The sequence below is a fragment of the Lissotriton vulgaris genome, chromosome 1_2 (genome assembly GCF_964263255.1).
Source record: "Lissotriton vulgaris chromosome 1_2, aLisVul1.2, whole genome shotgun sequence".
In the NCBI taxonomy this organism is placed as follows: Eukaryota; Metazoa; Chordata; class Amphibia; order Caudata; family Salamandridae; genus Lissotriton; species Lissotriton vulgaris.
The window spans coordinates 39,974,782-39,992,525 of record NC_141686.1 but is presented as its reverse complement, the minus strand read 5'-3'; the positions used below and the strand labels follow the sequence as shown (position 1 = coordinate 39,992,525).

Below are 17,744 nucleotides of genomic sequence, written 5' to 3'. Positions count from 1 at the left end.
GAAAAACAGAGGTGCTCCTCCTCGGCAAAAACACCAGCCTTTGGAATGAGCACTGGTGGCCGTCCTCCCTCGGTACCATCCCTCCCCCCAAAACCCTTGTGAAAAACCTGGGTGTATGGATGGACGACTCACTCAACTTTCGAGCTCACACCAAGAAAGTTGCCGGCACCTGCATTGGCTTACTGAGAAGCCTCAGCCACATACTAGGCTTCTTTGACGCAAAGACCCGACAGCTCATCATCCAAGCCACCATACTCTCGCGTCTAGACTACGCCAATGTACTCCTTCTTGGCGCCAACAAATGTGAGCTAGCACGACTCCAACGCGTGCAGAACTCGGCCGCTAGAACTCTGATCGGCCTGCCCCGCAGATGTTCAGCCAGAGCAACCATCAGAAAATTGCACTGGCTCCCGGTTGACTCCAGAATCAAGTTTAAGACCCTCATCATGACCTTCAAAATTCTCAAACTTGACACTCCCCCTCTGCTTCAACCCCTTCTCACTCCCTATGCGCCGCCACGGAACCTAAGATCTTCCAACCAAAACCTCCTCTGCGTCCCACGCATAAAACTCTCCCGCATGGGCGGACGCTCCTTTAGGTTCCTGGGAGCCAAGATGTGGAACGAACTCCCACATCACATTCGCGCGCTGGACAACCTTTCCGCCTTCCGAAAGGCAGTGAAAACTTATCTTTTCCCTTGTCTCTAAACTCGCCTCTGCCCCTAGGCCTTCTTGCTCAGGATCGGATCTAGGTTTCAGCGCCGGGACGCCTCATTGCCGAGGCAGCTGTAGCGCTTCAACAAAACTTTAAGATAAGATAAGATAAGGTGGTACTTGTACCCCTTACTTAGATATAGTATACCGATATATATATATAGACACATATAAACCTATAAGTCACTCATATGGCAGGCCTGGACAATCCTGAAGGCAGAGTGCTTGGTTTTGTGTGAGAGGGTGCCCAAGAATGAGCTGAGCCCCTCTGCAGCTTTCGGAATCCCTTCCGTATAGCTGTTCTATGATACAGCCATACTATATACTCTTAAGTGCATTATAACCTCGTGGTTAATGCCAACTTTGGAATGGCTGCTTCAAAACATGTTGTGTTTGGTGTCAAACACTTTGGAATACTGCCCCCTCTCCCCCGCCAGTTATGGCGGCGGGGGTTGCATTCCACCCTTCTAGAGGGAGAAGACATGTACACACTGGAAAACCCGGTAGAAGTTATACAGAGCCCCAGCATCACTAAATGGATGCTGCTCCCACAGACACAAGTCTGACCACCTGCTGCTGGATGCAACGCCAGCAGGGGAAGCATGGACAATAGGTTTCCTGTCCAGGGAGGTGCCAGGATCTCCCCAGACAAGCTTGAGTGTATTAGGGTGGGTTGCATTCAGTGAATGCTTTCCAGACAGTGACTGGGGCACACAAGGTGTCCCCGTGTATTTCCCAGTTCAAACTGGTTGCTGGGGCACTCAGCCCCAACTCTGGAGCAAAACTGGACAAAGGGGAAGGGGTGTAACCACCCCTTCCCCATGCCCTCCTATAGGTGGGACCCTACAGTTAGTCCAACCCCTAAACTTAGTATAAGTATAGGACCCCAGTCCCTGGGACTTTAGATTACCCTGGACGAAACTCTGAAACATAAATCTTGGACCTTCAACCTTCCATATCAACTGGAAGACGGAAGAAATCTCCCTTGGGGTCAAGGAGTGACCCCGCTGCTCAAACAGGCACCAAAGAAGCATATTTGCCCATCTGCATTTTCGAGGCTCCCGCCGGATCCTGAAGAATCTGCAACACAGAACATGAACTTCCAGACATCTCTGAGGCTGACACGAGTCCCCAGCAAAGCTGAGACCTGTAGCTATCACGGGAGACGTGGGACTGGAGCTCCTGGACATCCTGCACATTTGCTAGTGCATCGACTTCCTGAGCTTTCCTGAAGTTGTGCACTGGGCTATTTGTAGTCCAAGCCCTGAGCACCTTTTGCACTGAAGTTTGTGGGCCTACACTCCACGAGTGTTCCGTGGGCCCGCTTCCTGCATTTCTGCTCGAGGCCCCCTCGCGATCCCTGGTCCGTCGACTGGTGGGTCCCCACGAAGGAATATTCTTTGTTTCTTGGGTTTTCCTGGTTGCTCCAGACGTGCCCTGACTCCCCTCCAAAGGGTGAGTCCCTCAAACCTTGCTGGTCTGCACCGAAGCTAATACTGTCATCTTGCATGGGTTGCTGTTGCCAAGGCTTGTTGGGTCCAATCCGGATACCGACGCTGCAGCACCCGAAATCCGACATGGGACAGCTCGAATCCAGCTACTCGTCGACGCCTCCTGGACCTCGTGGCCGAAGAGTCAAGCTTTACCTACATCACCTGAAATCACCCGACATCGGCTGGAATATTCTTGTCGCCATCCTGGTCACTGGCTAGTGACCCAGACTCTGTCCCCTCTGCTTTCAGGTTCTTCAGATCTCTGATCCACCCTTGGATCCATCCGGACACTGCAGCACTTCTTTGCAGCTCTCAAATGAAAACGACGACGAAACCTGACACGAAAAGACACCTATGCACCCGGTTTCCCTGGGTGAGGCAACACGAGTACTTCGGTGCTCCCGTGGGTCTGGACTCTCGAAGTGTCCAGTACTGAAAGGATTTTACCGTAGTCCACTCCTAAGTGTCCTTATTCTTTAAAATTCTAACTTTGACTTCCTCCATAGAAGTCAATGGTGATTTGCGGCTGTGTTTAGACACTGCACGCGTCCCCCGTGGTTCTCCTGCGTCCCTGCCTTGGGTGGTTCCTGGTTGCCCCAGCGGTTCTACAGGCCCTAGGCCTTGTCTCTATGTTGAGAGCGGTACGTATACCACTTTCTTAGTATATGGTTTGTGAGGCCCCTAGGGCAAAACGTATACTGTGCTAATTTACTGTGTTCTGATTAAGTAATTGTATTGTACTTTTGCCTCTAGCCTCATAAAGAGAATAGATGATTGGGTTTAGAATAAATACATCTATTTTTATATATACCTGGTGTGGTACTGCTTTCATTTGGTCATTCAAGAGATTATAGACTGGTATAACAAGCTGCTTTACATTCCTTCAAGACTTAGCCCGAAGGCTGCTCTCCACAGCTACCACTAGTATAGCTTTCTATAAAGGTTGTCTAAACCTACCATCAATAAGGGTCGTTTGGACTGGTGCAAGGTGCCCACTAGAATAGTGGACATCATATACCAGGCCAACTTCTCACAGACCCCAACTCCTCTGAAGCACAAGAACTCATCTGCGCTCTTCAACATCTATATGACTCCACTAGACGACATCATATGTACTAACAACATACACATTCTCACATACGCCTATGACTTGCAACTGATACTGTCCCTCTTAGACAAAACACCCAACACCAGCAACTAGTTCACCACATTCATAATTGACGTTACCAACTGGATGAAATCCAACTGCCCACAAAACTTGGACCCACATCTTTCTCACAAGCAAGAAACCTCAGAATCATCATAGAGAACAAACTGGACATGGCCGCCAAAGTCAACACAGTGGCCTCATCCTGCTTAAACACCCAAGGATGCTGAGGAAAATCATCAAGTGGCTTTCAGATAACACCAGGAAAGTGATCATCCAAGCCCTTATCACCAGTAGACTAGACTATGGGAACACCCTGTACTGAGAGATAACCAACCAGCTCACAACAAGACTGCAGACTGTCCAAAAAGTAGCAGCCAGCCCTGATCCAGTACCAGCTCTTACTGGATAGGTGAGGGGGATAAAAAAGATGTTTTAAAAAGAAAACACCCACTTACATGGAATCGTGCCAGACACCGCCTCCACCTAGTCCTCTTAATCTACCTTGAGTCCGGCAGCAAGAAGCACTCGGACCCCCCTCAGCCAATCACAATGCTGCTATGCATCATTGTGATTGGTCAAAAGTGCTGTGGTTCAGCGCTCAGCGAGGCAGTGGGAGCTTGGACATGTTCTCCAGCCAGGCTGTTATGCAGCCTGGGTGGAGAGCATGCAAAGTGCGTATGACGCTTGGGCCGGCCTGAGACGACCGGTCAAAGCATCATGCACACTTACAGAGTGCTCACCACTACTCCCCTGCAGTGTTCGGGCGTCAAGGAGCCCAGCTCTGCCCGTTCATAAACAACTGAGCCACGGCAGTAGGAAAAACAGAAATATAATAATGCTGGGTTATGTTATTTTTCCTCTTTCCTCTGCTCGGAGAGCAGTGGGGCGACACTCCTCCTCCTTATCGGGGGTGCAGCTGCTCTCCTTATCACTCCACACAATAGGAAACTCCACTGGCTTCAGCGACATAAGCACAAACTCCTCACCCACACCTACAAAACACTCCACAACACAGACCCTACCTACTTGAATAGCAACATTACTTTCTCCAACATTCTAGACACATGTGCTCTGCCGGTCTCTCACTAGCACACACCCTACGCATACACAAAAGTAGAGCAGAAGGTCACACATTGGAGTGACCTCTCACAACACATCAGAGCCTCCTCCTCTCGTCTGGACTTTCACAAGAAGCTGAAGACCCGTCTCTTCGATTAAGCTCTTTAGGACTGGCCTTGCACACCAGCTTCAGAGCACCTGGCTACCCTCACTGGTGATTAGACACTATAAAACACCAATAACTTAACATAACATACTAAGCTTTACTCTTACTGTGTTACGCTCCCAAGTGCTCTATTCCACATCTTTACTAATAATATTATTCACGTATTGTTATGCAGAGCTTTCTCCTCTGTCTCTTTCGCTTTTCTCCCTTCTCCTTGTGCAATCTTGCGCAGCTCGGTCAACAATATTCTCTTTAGTTTGTCTACCCTGAATCCAGTCCGATCCAGATAGTTGGTAAAGGGAGTCTTAGCCTACGTTTCTTGTAAGCAGCATATTGTAGGCAATATCTATATGAAAGCAGTAAAGTATTGCTATTCACTATCCTCCAATTCTGCACCAACCGATGCAATTTTCCCTGAGCTCACCATAAGTGGCTATGACATAACCTGGGTGTGGGGAAGTTCTGCAGGAGTGAGTCCCCATTCCAGTGCAAAAGTGAGAAAGAACACAGATGGAGAGTGCAACAGTATGCCAGGAGGGCCTAGGAGATGACCAGGCTAGTTGATGAAGGGTAATTGGATTAGAAATTACTATACAAAAGAGTTTAGTTGAGGCGTATCCTCCGCTGTCAGTTGCACAGTAGATGTGGACATATGCTTTGTCTCTAAAGCTGTTGGTTATTACTCGACAGATTAAATAATAACCCTCTTTTATGAGAACATACTTTGAAGCGGAAATAAGTGACTATATCTTAAGTCAAGCAGGCAAACCGAAAAACAACAGTTACACATTAAAAACAAACAATTGTAGGCAAATATCAGTGTGCAATGAATGAACCCAAAGCAGCAAGAGGAGGTAAAATGAAATGCAGGAACAGCCATAAGGAAAGTCCAAGGAAAAGATTAAAACAGTTTAAGATTAAGGATCAAGCATGGGATAGGTCAATGTAATCACAAGGCAGGCCAGGGTTGACAAGATTGCTGAAATGTACATACATAGGGTATCTTGGAAAACATCACTCAACAAGCACATAACGGACTGCGGTGAGGAGGAAAATAAACAAAAGGGAACACAAGGTGGGATGTGGAACACAGATGATAGACTTCAACACCCAAACAAATATAAAAGAGTGAAAATAATGGAGAGCCACTGCCGGTCCCTTCATCTCTATAATCTCCATTATTCACACCAATAGCAAAACATGTTGAATTTTGGCATGAAAGTAGAACTTTTCTCAGAAACCATTCTTTTGTTGGTTTAGTGAAAATCTGCGCAGTAATTTTTGTGAAATAAGTGTTGGAAAGAGGTGCCAAGTAGGCTTTAAAGTTGAAATTCAGTGATCTGTGACTCCTATCTAACACATTTGAGTTTTTAGACAAATGTTATGAGCTGGTATAATCTTTTCTGCCAGCTTGAAAATTATGAACTTGAAAATCGTGTATCGATTTCAAATTACGACTTTTGTGCTGCCTCATAAGAATATGGAGGAAAGGGGAAGGAGTAAAAGAAGTGTAAGACTGAAGGGCATGGGTTTGGGAACCCAGAGACATAGAAAACTTGAATAACAGACCTGGACAAAATTTATAAAACTGCACGTGATTTGCAACTCTAAGGTGACTGCTATCTTGAGTGCTGCCATTTTAGGCAATGCATTCATCTGCCATATTGTGAAAACATCGATTCACATAGGGTTTTAAAAAAGGAGGGATGTGAAGCCGCGAGATAGAGAAGAAATAAAAATGACAGTGGGAGAGCCAAAGCCTTATGATTGGCTGTGGGGAGCCTCGGAGCCCTAGTGCTTCCTGCTACCGGACTCGAGGAACATGAACAGGGCCGGGTAGGGGCGGCATCCGGCACGATTCTGTAGAGAGCCACCCGGGCTCTCTCATACATTGTATCTTTCCCCCACGCACGCACGCACAACCCCGGGGCGGGCTCGCGCCGGGGTATAAATAAAGATGCGGAAGACCTCTCGGGGTCTTTCCGGCTAACTGATAATACGAGTCTGTGTCCAGTGTTATAGTAGCTCATTGCCACGTGCTAGGCCCTACCTTCCAATTCTACACTGGCGACGAGGCCGGTTGTTCCCCACGCGTGCCTGCTGCCTCCTGCACGCCGTGTTGCCGATCTCCTGCTGCGGTGCCCACCCGCTCCGTTGTGCCGGTTCCTCCTTCGCCCGAGACCCGCCCACGCGTCTCCCGTGAGGGAGCGCCTTCAGCTGGCGGGACTCACGGAGCCGGTGCACAGCTGAATCGTCCTGCGGGTGAGTGTACCTTCTGCCCCGCCTGCGCGATCCCCGCGCTTCCTCGATTCGCCGGCCGGCGTGGAGGAGGTGCGCCTGCAGTCTCCGAGGCCCCGCAGCTGAACCACGTGGCCACGGCCTACAGCGGACCCGCCCCCTTCTGGAGAAGGCACTCGAGCGGCGCCTCTGCCGCGTGTGCTCGCGAGGCTCCGCGCCCAGCCCTGCTCGCGCTGCACTTGCCGGCGCTGCACGCGCCCTCATCAAGCCTAAGCAAAGGCAATCTAGGATCTTCTACAGAACGTCCTGTACACGCCTGACACCTGCCACCTGTGAAAAGAAAAAAAAAGATAGAAAAAAGGAGAAAAGAACCGCACACAGACATAAACCAGCCTTGGCAAAGTCAACCAACGACCTGCCAACACCTGGAGCCCCAGGCGCCCCGCCTGCATCTCTGCCCCCCCCCCCCCCCTGGGCCAGTCCTCACAGCGCTCCAACACGTGGCACACCCAACACCTCGGCCCTGCCCTGCACACCACCATGACTCCGGAAAGCACCAGTACACCTCGCATAGAGCCTCACCATGAGCCAGAACGCGACAGGAGCGGCCCAAGACGGGGCTGTTCAGCCCCCACCACCAGCGGTCCAGCCGCCGCCAGCAGTGCCTGCAGTCCTCCCACAGGCCCAAGCCCAAGCGGGAGCCCAAGCCCCAGCGGGACCCCCCGCACCTGCACTTCCTGCCCACCTGCATGCCGGCGCATCGCCCATCCCGCCTTTCAGCGAAACTTCAGACCCAGCGACAGCTGCGCTCCGATGGAGAGCGTGGGTCGGGCGCCTCAATCTGTACTTCAAGGACACCAGAGAAACGGACGGGACAGTAAAGAGGTCACTCCTCATCTTATACGGAGGTCAAGAAATTTACGACCTGTTTGAGTCGCTCCCCAATACCGGACCCGAGCATGACTACGATGCCGCTGTCGCGGCCCTCAACGCCCATTTTGACCCACAGCTTAACAATGACTTTGAAAAATTCAAATTCAAGCGCGCCTGGCAAACTGAGTCCGAATCTGTCGACATGTACTATGCTCGACTCCGTCGACTTGCGAGCACGTGCCCGTTCACCGACCCCCGGGAAGAAATCAGGGATCAAATCATAGTCGGATGCAAGTCGAAGCTGCTGAGAAAACTGATCCTCAGGCAACCAGGGATATCGCTCGACGAGATACTTATCCTGGCCAGATCGCATGAACTGTCCGATGCAAGGGCTGAAGAGATGGAGGTGGCGCTGCGCACCCCGGTAATCGCCCCACCAACGGCAAGAACCCCGACCATCAAAGAAGAACGGGTAGATGTGATTCACAGACGATTCCCGCCAGTAAGGCAGAGACAGGGCCCGCCACGAGGCAACCAGTGTGGATACTGCGGCGAAGATCACCCTGCCACCGCCACGTGCGGCGCCAAAGGCAAGACGTGCCTCAAGTGTGGGCGTCTAAACCATTTTGCCGCCGTCTGCCGGGGAGGAAAGTTCAGATCAGCAGGCCCACGTGCCAGGGCAGTGACACAGCGCATCCGACAGCTATCACTCGATCAGGAGCGACCTCCTCCTGACACCGAAGCACAAGATCGACGGCCCAGGTGCGAGGATGATGAAGATGACGAGGTATACGTCGTCTCCTATGTCAGCCGAGCATCCACGAAAAGGAGGCCGCCACCCATGTGTTCCATAACGGTTGTCGGGACGAGTGTCAACGCTTTGATAGATACTGGAGCGTCCGTCAACGTCATGGACTCGGATCAGTATGAGAGGATGTCCCCGAAACCGGCACTAACACCATCCGTGGCTAGAATCTACACCTATGGAGGGACTGAACCGCTGCCTCTTCGAGGAGTGATCCAAACCACCGTAGTCAACGGGGAATACTCTACGGAGACCAAGTTCCACATCACTGAAGGAAAGAAGGGCACCCTCCTAAGCTGTCACACGGCAGAAGACCTTGGTTTAGTATTTTTTGCCAACCAGGTGCACCAAGCACACGCGGATTTCATGCTACAGGACTTCCCAGAGCTGTTCAAGGGCCTAGGCAAACTAAAGGGACGGAGATTCAAACTACACATAGATACGACGATCAAACCCGTAGCACTCAGGCACCGGCGGGTGCCTTTCAATCTCCGGCCGCAAGTAGAAGAGGAGCTGCGGAAGCTTGAAGAACTGGGAGTAATTGAGAAAGTGTCGGGCCCGACACCCTGGGTCTCCCCATTGGTCGTCGCCCCCAAACCGAAGCAGCCAGGAGCCATTCGCTTATGCGTGGACATGAGGCTTCCGAACACAGCCGTCAAGCGCGAAAGGCATATCACCCCCACCATGGACGATATCATAGCGGACCTCAACGGGGCGAAATGGTTTTCGAAGCTGGACCTCAACTCGGGTTATCACCAGCTGGAGTTGGAGCCGGCCAGCAAATACATTACCACCTTTTCGACGCACGTAGGGCTGCGTCGCTACACCCGGCTCAGCTTCGGTGTCTCATCTGCGGCCGAGGTCTTTCAAAACGCCATTCGTGAGGTGCTATCGGGTCTGAGAGGAGTGATTAACCTCAGCGATGATATCCTCGTATACTCCACAACCCTCGAAGAACACCACGTCAACCTGAGGGCGACCTTGCAGAGGCTCGCTGACAGCGGCCTGACTCTACACCGAGCCAAGTGTGCCTTCTACCAAGAGTCGGTGGACTTCTTTGGATACACATTCACGAGGGAGGGCCTGAAAATGGACCCCAAGAAAGCGGAGGCGATCAAGGCAGCCAGCACACCCCGAAACCCAACTGAAGTGCGCAGTTTCTTGGGCATGGCCACATACTGTGGCCGGTTCATTCCAAACCTGGCTGCCATTGCGGAACCCCTCCGGACCCTCACCCGAGCCGATCAGAAGTGGGACTGGACTGCAGCCGCAAACAAGGCGTTCCAGAACATCAAGACCAGTCTCCTGGATAACACCACAATGGCCTACTTCCAGCCACGACGGAGGACCGAACTGATTGTTGACGCCAGTCCCGTAGGACTAGGAGCCGTTCTCTTACAAGAGTACGGGCCCGAGGAGTGGAGACCTGTCGCCTATGCCAGCAAGGCGCTGACGGACACGGAGACCAGGTACGCCCAAATAGAAAGAGAAGCCCTGGCCATCAAGTGGGCATGCCAGCATTTCCATCTCTACCTCTGTGGGCAGGAATTCACGGTGGTCACAGACCACAAACCTCTTTTGCCCCTCTTTGCCGGGACCTCACGGTTAGCTCCCCCACGTATCGAACGGTGGGCTGTCCAGCTGCAGGGCTACCGATTCAAAGTAGTGTTCCGGCCAGGGGCCCACAACCCCGCCGATTACCTGTCCCGGCACCCGGATGTCACCTCACAACAACTACCCACCGAGGAAGGAGAGGAGGTGGAAGAGATCGTCCACACGATCACGCAGGCCGCGTGTCCGGAGAACATGTCGCTCAAGGAGATCGGAGACGCCACTGCAGGGGACGAGACTCTGACGAAAGTCCGCCGGGCCCTCGAGGAAAACCGCTGGGCCCATTTCCTCGACGGCGCCTCTAGCCTCCGACCGGAAGTGAGCCATGCCAGACAGCAGTTGTGGCAAATACGCCGCGAACTCAGCGTAGGAGATGAAGGAGTGATCCGGCGAGGGCACCTCATTGTCATGCCAGAAAGCCTCCAACAACGAGCCCTTAGCTTAGCACACGTGGGACACCAAGGCATGGCCAAAACAAAGGCACGCCTAAGGAGTAAGGTGTGGTTTCCTGCGATGGACAGCCAAGTAGAAGCGATGATACGGTCCTGCCACGCCTGCACGATCACTGGGGGAGAACCCACCCCGGCACCCGTGATCACGAAAGAAGCCCCTTGGGCTCCCTGGACTCAACCCAGCATAGACTTCGGCAGCTTCCCGGACGGAAGGCACATGCTGGTGCTAGTAGATTCGTTCTCAAAATTCCCAATCGTGGAGGTCATAGCATCCACAGCTTTCCCACAAGTCAAGAAAGTGTTAAACCGCGTGTTCGCCACGATGGGGCTCCCCGAGGAAATCAAGTCCGACAACGGACCCCCCTTTCAAGGGAGAGAGTTCCAGTCGTACCTGGAGGCCCTCCGAATCAAACACAGAAAGATCACCCCGCTGTGGCCCCAGGCCAACGGGGAAGTTGACAGACTGATGCGAACAATAAATAGAGCCCTTCGGATAGCGGTGGATAATGGTGAAGACCTGGAGGCAGCCCTGGATCAATTTCTAGGAGCATACCGACAGACACCGCACTCGACGACCAAGTGCGCCCCCGCCCACGTGTTGTTCAAGCGGGCTCCCAGGGACGGCATCCCCACCACAAGCACGTGGGTGCCAGAAGAGAGGGACGCCGAGGCAACCCAAGCCCGTAGACAGGTCACCAACGCCAAAGCAAGCGTGCATCGTCACGCCAAGGAACCAGACATCAAAGAAGGGGATGCCGTGGTCGTCAAGGATCGCCATCCCGGGTGGAAGTTCCGAACACCATTTGAGCCTGAAGTGTGGGTAGTGGACAAGGTACAAGGGACAATGGTCACCGCAAGGAGAAACGGACAGACTGTGACCCGAAACATTTCGTGTTTCAGGAAGGCGATCGAAACAGCCGCTGGACGCCAGAGAGTAGAAGGAGCGGAGCCCGGGGAACTGGAAGACTGGGACTTCTACAGTCTTCCGAGTCCGGCGCCAGGACCATCACGAGGGGATGCTCAACTGAGGCCAACGTCACCCGGCCTCGGCATCGAGCCAAGTCAACCGAGGGCAGTAGAGGCGAGCGCAGGTCCAAGGACGACCCCGGCTGGGGTTGTCGAACCACCATGGACCCGGAATCATCGATACAGCCTGAGGCCCAATCCGACGCCCAGCCAACGGTTAAGAGACTTTGCATGGGCATCGCCCTGAACTGTAGTCCCAGAGTGCGGTAGCAGAAAAGAACTAAAACAAAGGAGGGATGTAGAGAGCCACCCGGGCTCTCTCATACATTGTATCTTTCCCCCACGCACGCACGCACAACCCCGGGGCGGGCTCTCGCCGGGGAATAAATAAAGATGCGAAAGACCGCTCGGGGTCTTTCCGCCTAACTGATAATACGAGTCTGTGTCCAGTGTTATAGTAGCTCATTGCCACGTGCTAGGCCCTACCTTCCAATTCTACAGATTCCAGGTAAGTGTGTTTTTTAAAATAAAATCATTTTCTTTCCCCCCACCTCTCCCTTCCAGGTAGCAACCGCTACTTTTATTTATTACCATTGTTGAGGCACACACTTGAGGCTGTGCTTCGCCCTCTACACAGCAAAGTTAATAAACATTAATACAATATGGAAATCTATTATATACTCATATACAAATATGAATAAAGTACAAAAAAGTAGTAAACAGACGACATTCTTCTTCCCCAAAAACAAGGTTATTTGGGGCTTGGAAATACCATTCACATACAATATCATGGTGTAATAGGCGATCTCATACTAATATTTCCAGCATACTCATTATTATAAAATTACTGTGATAAATTACATTCCCAAATTTCATTAACACATATTGTACATAATAAGAATACCTTCTGAAGTGATAGTTACTCGGTCCCCTTTCCAAGAATTTAAGTTGAGCTTCTTTAACTGTTTGCAGCAACCTAGCTGTTGCAGGGCTCTATCTGAAACATCACAGTCACGGAGATCCAACTTTTGCACATCTGGGTGTAGCACCTGCATAAAATATCAAAATCTACTGCATCAAACCAATTACCATCCAATCACAACAGCATTAAACTCTGTAAAGAAGCCAGTATCATCAAAAACAGAGCATTTTTATATATTCATAATGTTGGTTCACCACAGAGCACTCAAAACTTGCAAGCACATAAAAGCTTACGGAGGAAAAGCTACATACTTGTAATACTAGTTCTCCTCCATGGGAATCTTCGTTGAAATCAAAGACATCTGTGTAAATGTAAAAAAAATTAAATTGATACTTGTATAGCGCACTACCCACCCGCAAGGGTCTCAAGGCGCTTGTAAGAATACCGCTGTGGAACCCATCCTGTCTTTCCCTGTGAGGCGTCCAATCCTGGGCACCCCCAAGGTGGAGGCCAGGCATCCTTAGCGTTGTGGGGGCCGTTGTGGAGATTAGGCAAGCTATTGCCCAGAGTTGCAGAGTGGGACTCCATGATTGGAATAGGCACCGAGGCGAGAATTATCAGGTCCGTGGAATTTTGAGCCCAAGACCCGCTGAGGCGGGGAATTGAACCCAGGTCCCGGGCTAGACCTCTGCATCAGGGTCTGCTGCTCTAACCATTGAGCCACACTTCTTGTGTAATGGCATATGCCTGTTTCTCATTCACACATCTTTTCCACCTACCCCAAATAATGGTTGTGGTAAGACCTTAACCTTAACTCTAAACGTCTCAATCAAAACAAATCAAATCAGTGGTTTGTTAAGCGCAACTACTCACCCGTAAGGGTCTCAAGGCGCTGGGGGATGTGGGAGGGGGAATGGATAGAGGTTTGCAGGTTTCAGTCCATCAAGGAAGGGGTCTGTCGAAGAGCCAGGTTTGAGGTTTCTTGCGAAGATGGGGAGCCATGTTTTCAGTCTGAGGTGAAGCAGAAGGTCGTTCCAGGCTCTGGCCGCGCGGAAGGAGAAGGAGGGGCCTCCCGATCTGGTCTTTCTGGTACGGGGAACCACGGCGTAGGAGAGCTGGGCTAATTGTGGGGTCCTTTTGGGTGCGTGGAATTTGAGTCGGCTGTTCAGGTATGCTGGTCTGGTGTCGTGTAGGGCCTTGTGAGCGTGGGTTAGCATCTTGAAGGTGACTTTAGCTTTGATGGGGAGCCAGTGGGGTGTGCGCAGGTCCTGGGCGATGTGGCAGTGTCTTGGCAGGTTGAGGACCAGTCTTGCGGCGGTGCTTTGGATGTTCTGTAGCTTGCAGGTGAGGTTTTTGTTTATTCCGGCATAGAGTGCGTTGCTGTAGTCGAGCCTGCAGGTGACCAGGGCGTGAGTGACGGTCTTTCTGCGTTCGAGGGGGATCCATTTGAAGGTCTTTCGTGGGTGGTTGAGGGTGTGGAAGCAGGAGGACGAGACAGAGTTGATCTGGCAGTCCATTTTGAGCTCTGAGTCCAGGATGATTCCCAGGTTGCGTGCGTGGTCCGTGGGGGTGGGCGGGCTTCCGAGGGCGGGGGCCCCCAGGTGTCATTCCAGGCGTCTGGGTTTGGGCCCATGATGAGTACTTCCATTTTGTTGGTGTTTAGTTGTAGGCAGCTGTTTTTCAACCATTTGGCGACGGCTTCCATGCCTTCTCGAAAGTTGTGTCTGGCGGGGATGGGTTCGTTGGATAGGAAGAGGATGACTTGGGTGTCATCTGCGTATGACACAATGTTGAGTCCGTAGGTTCTGACGATGGGGGCGAGGGGAGCCATGTAGATGTTGAAGAGCGTTGGACTGAGGGAGGACCCTTGGGGGACTCGGCAGGTGGTAGATGTAGGGTCGAAGAGGAAAGGAGAGAGTCTGTCCCGCTGCGTTCTGCTTGAGAGGAAGGAGCGGATCCAGTCGAGGCCCTCGTCTTGGATCCCTGCGTCATGGAGTCTGCGTATTAGGGTGCGGTTGGAGACTGTGTCGAACGCCGCTGAGAGGTTGAGGCGGATGAGGGCTGCTGTTTCTCCTTTGTCCAGTAAGGTAGGGATGACGTCTGTTGCGGCGGGGAGGCCGGTTTCCGTACTGTGATTTTTTTCTGAATCCGGATTGGGAGGAGTCGAGGATGTTGTGCTCTTCGATGAATGTGGCGAGTTGGCTGTTGATGGCTTTCTCAATGACTTTCGCTGGGAACGGGAGCAGGGAGATGGGTCTGTAGTTTTTGAGGTTGCTGGGATCCGCCTAGGGTTTCTTCAGGAGGGGGTTGATCTCAGCGTGTTTCCAGTCATCAGGGAACGAGGCGGTTGCCAGGTAGCAGTTGATGGTGAGGCAGAGCATGGGTGCGATGTGTCGACAGCTCTGTTGAAAATGTGGTGGGGGCAAGGGTCCGTGGGGCCCTCGGAGTGGTTTTACTTCATCGTCTTCATTGTGTCTTCGGTGGTGAGGGCTGTCGAGTTGTCGATCACAGGCTTCAGAGTGTCGGGGTGGTTAGTGAGGGTGTCAGTGTGTTGGCTGTCTTCGTCGAAGTTGTCGTAGATGCTCTTGATTTTGTGGTGGAAAAAGGTGCTGAGTTTGTCTAAGAGGTCTTGTGAGGGAGGGATATCGGTGGACTCGCTGGTGGGTTGGGCGAACTCCTTGATGACATTGAAGAGTTCTTTGCTGTTGCGTGCATGAGTGGAGATTCTGTCTTCAATCGCTTTTTTCCTCGTTTTTCTGATGAGTTGGTGGTGGGCGCTGGTGGCGTCTCTGAAGTTGTTGTGGGCTTCTGTAGATTTGGTGTTTCACCAGGCATTTTCGAGGCGGCGGAAAGTGCGTCTGGACTCTAAAAGTTAGGTGGTGAACCATCTAGCTTTCTTGACGTAGCTGTTGTTGTTTTTCTTGAGGGGGGCTATGGTGTTGGAGTTGTCAGAGATCCATCTGTGCAGGGTTTGGGCTGCAGTGTTGTCGCTGTCGTTTTCTGCGATGGTTGGGGTGGAGTTGCTGAGTGATGAGGTTAGCTGGTCGTCTGTGATTCTGGTCCAGTTTCTTCGTGGGAGCAGGTGTGGGTGTCTGTAGAGGGTGGCTGTTCTGAAGGTGAAGTGAACGCATCGATGGTCAGTCCATGGGAGTTTGGTGGTGTGGCTGAAGGTGATGGAGTTTCCTGTTGTGAAGAGGGGGTTGAGTGCGTGGGTTCGGTCACGATCTGGCGGAGACCAATGTTGTGGAGGTTGTCCAGGAGGGATGTGGTGCTGGGGTCCAGTTGGTTGTCGAGGTGGAAGTTGAGGTCTCCAGGTAGGATGTAGTTGGTGGGCGCGATGGCATGTGGGGAGATGATGTCCGTGATGGAGTTGGCGGAAAGTCCGCGGTGTTCCGGGGGTCGGTAGATGAGGGTTCCTCGGAGGGTGGAGGTAGGGCTGGCCAGTATCTTGAAGTGAAGGTGTTCCATCAGGTCTGGGGGCTCGTCGGGGAGTGTGGTAAGGTGGAGGGTGGATTTGTGGACGATGGCGAGTACTCCTCCCAGGCAGGTGGTTCGGTTCTTCCTGGAGATCTTGTATCCTTGGGGAATGGCGATGTTCGTTCCCGAGTTGGTGTTGGTCCAGGTTTCGGTAAAGAATGCTACGTACGGGGTAGTGCTGTCGAGGAGTCCCCAGATTTTGGTGGCATGTTTGTGGACGTATCAGACGTTGATGAGGATGCATTGAAGGGTCTTCCGTTCGATTGTGTTCTTGCGGGCAGATTGCGCTGGGTCAGTGGTCTTGGCGGTGCTGCAGGTGTGCCGGCAGCGGTGACAGCTGAAGGGTCCGTGGGTGTCGGCTGGTGATGCTAGCTTGTAGTTGTTGCGGCCTAGGTTGAGAACGTGGATGGAGTGCCGCTGGTTCGTAGCATTGGCGGTGCAGAGATCCAGGGTTCCTGGCACTGGTAGCAGTCGGGTCGCGGACGGGCGCAGACGAGCTTGCCTTTGGCGCTCTGGCGGCGTGGCCGCTGAGGCCCCCATTAAGTAGGGGTCGGGTGGGCTGGACAGCTGGGAGGCGAGGAGGGGGGCTGGATTCGGCCGGTCGTGCTGGGGGGGAGGGGTCGCGGGAGCAACAGCGGCGAGGAAAAGCGGGCTGAAAAGGGAAAAAGGAAAAAGGCAAAAAGAGAGAGAAAAGTGCAAATTAGGCAGCACAAGTGCAAGGAAGAGTGGAGGAAAGACACAGAGGACACAGGAGAGTAAAAGGGGGAGATTGAGACGAGGGTAAAAAAACAAGTGCAAAATGGAGGAAAGACACAGAAGGAGAGTGAAGGGGGAGCTTGAAATGAGGGGAAAATCAGAAAAAGTGCAAGAAAGAGTGGAGGAAAGACACAGAGGATACAGGAGAGTGAAAGGGGGAGATTGAGATGAGGGTAAAAAACAAGTGAAAAAACGAGGAAAGACACAGAAGGAGAGTGAAGGGGGGAGCTTGAAATGAGAGGAAACAACAGAAAATGGAGGAAAGACCCAGAAGGAGAGTGAAGGAGGGAGATAGAAGTGAGGGGAAAAAAAGAGCGAAAAAGGGGAGAAAAAGCGGAGCGAGAGAATGGAGACTGAGGTCCACTAGACCACCAGGGATGAGGCGCAGGTGAAACCTGCGGGTGGAGGAGGGCCTCGAACACCAACACTCGAGAGTGCAGGGGCTGGAGGAAGGCCTCACTTAATGGTGGAGCTGCGAGGGAGGGTGAGCAATTTCACTGACAATGAGTCAATGGTCCTGACTCAACCTTTGGTTTCAACACTTGGCAACTCTGGGTTCTATAGTGACCCATATGAATTTCACAACCTTTACAAGAGGCATACGTGACAAACGTTTGAAATGGGATATCCTGATGAAAGGAGAACTCCTTTCAGAAGGTTCTTTGGATGATTCCACTATGGAAATGATTGAAGAGTTGTCAGTGTTTGGGTCAGCCTGTCCACGGAGCTGCCCTAATAAGGAGTAGTTTCTGTCCTGTAACTCCAGTTCTGTAGTAGGGGTATCTCTGTTATAGTCATAATCTAGTGAATAGTCCCGCCCATGTGCGTGGACCCCGGAGCAATCAAAAATAATCTCTTAAGTTGTCAAAAAATGCAGAACTGCAAAGACACTTAAGAGAGAATTTAAAGACAGATAATGCAGCCTATATCCACAGGCTACACTCTCCAGTACTTCAACTAGAAATTCCACCAAAAATCCACACAAACAGCACAGCCTGCCCAGTTTCCTCCATAGAGAAACTTGCCTCTACCAGCAAAAGCCTCTGGAATGATAGAGAGGAAG

General features: G+C 52.0%; 1 protein-coding gene across 4 annotated transcripts in view; it reads right to left on the bottom strand.

Annotated features, from left to right (window-relative positions):
- The window catches only part of AMN1 (antagonist of mitotic exit network 1 homolog), a 773,844-nt gene that overhangs the window by 400,073 nt on the left and 356,027 nt on the right, over positions 1 to 17,744 (bottom strand). For all 4 annotated transcript variants that reach the window (XR_015307528.1, XR_015307529.1, XM_086952786.1 and 1 more), the window contains one exon: positions 12,431 to 12,575. Coding sequence is in view for 2 of the 4 variants with exons in the window: in XM_086952786.1 (XP_086808912.1) it covers positions 12,431 to 12,575 (145 nt within the window). In the remaining 2 variants the exon portion in view is untranslated. The remainder of the gene's footprint in view (positions 1 to 12,430; positions 12,576 to 17,744) is intronic.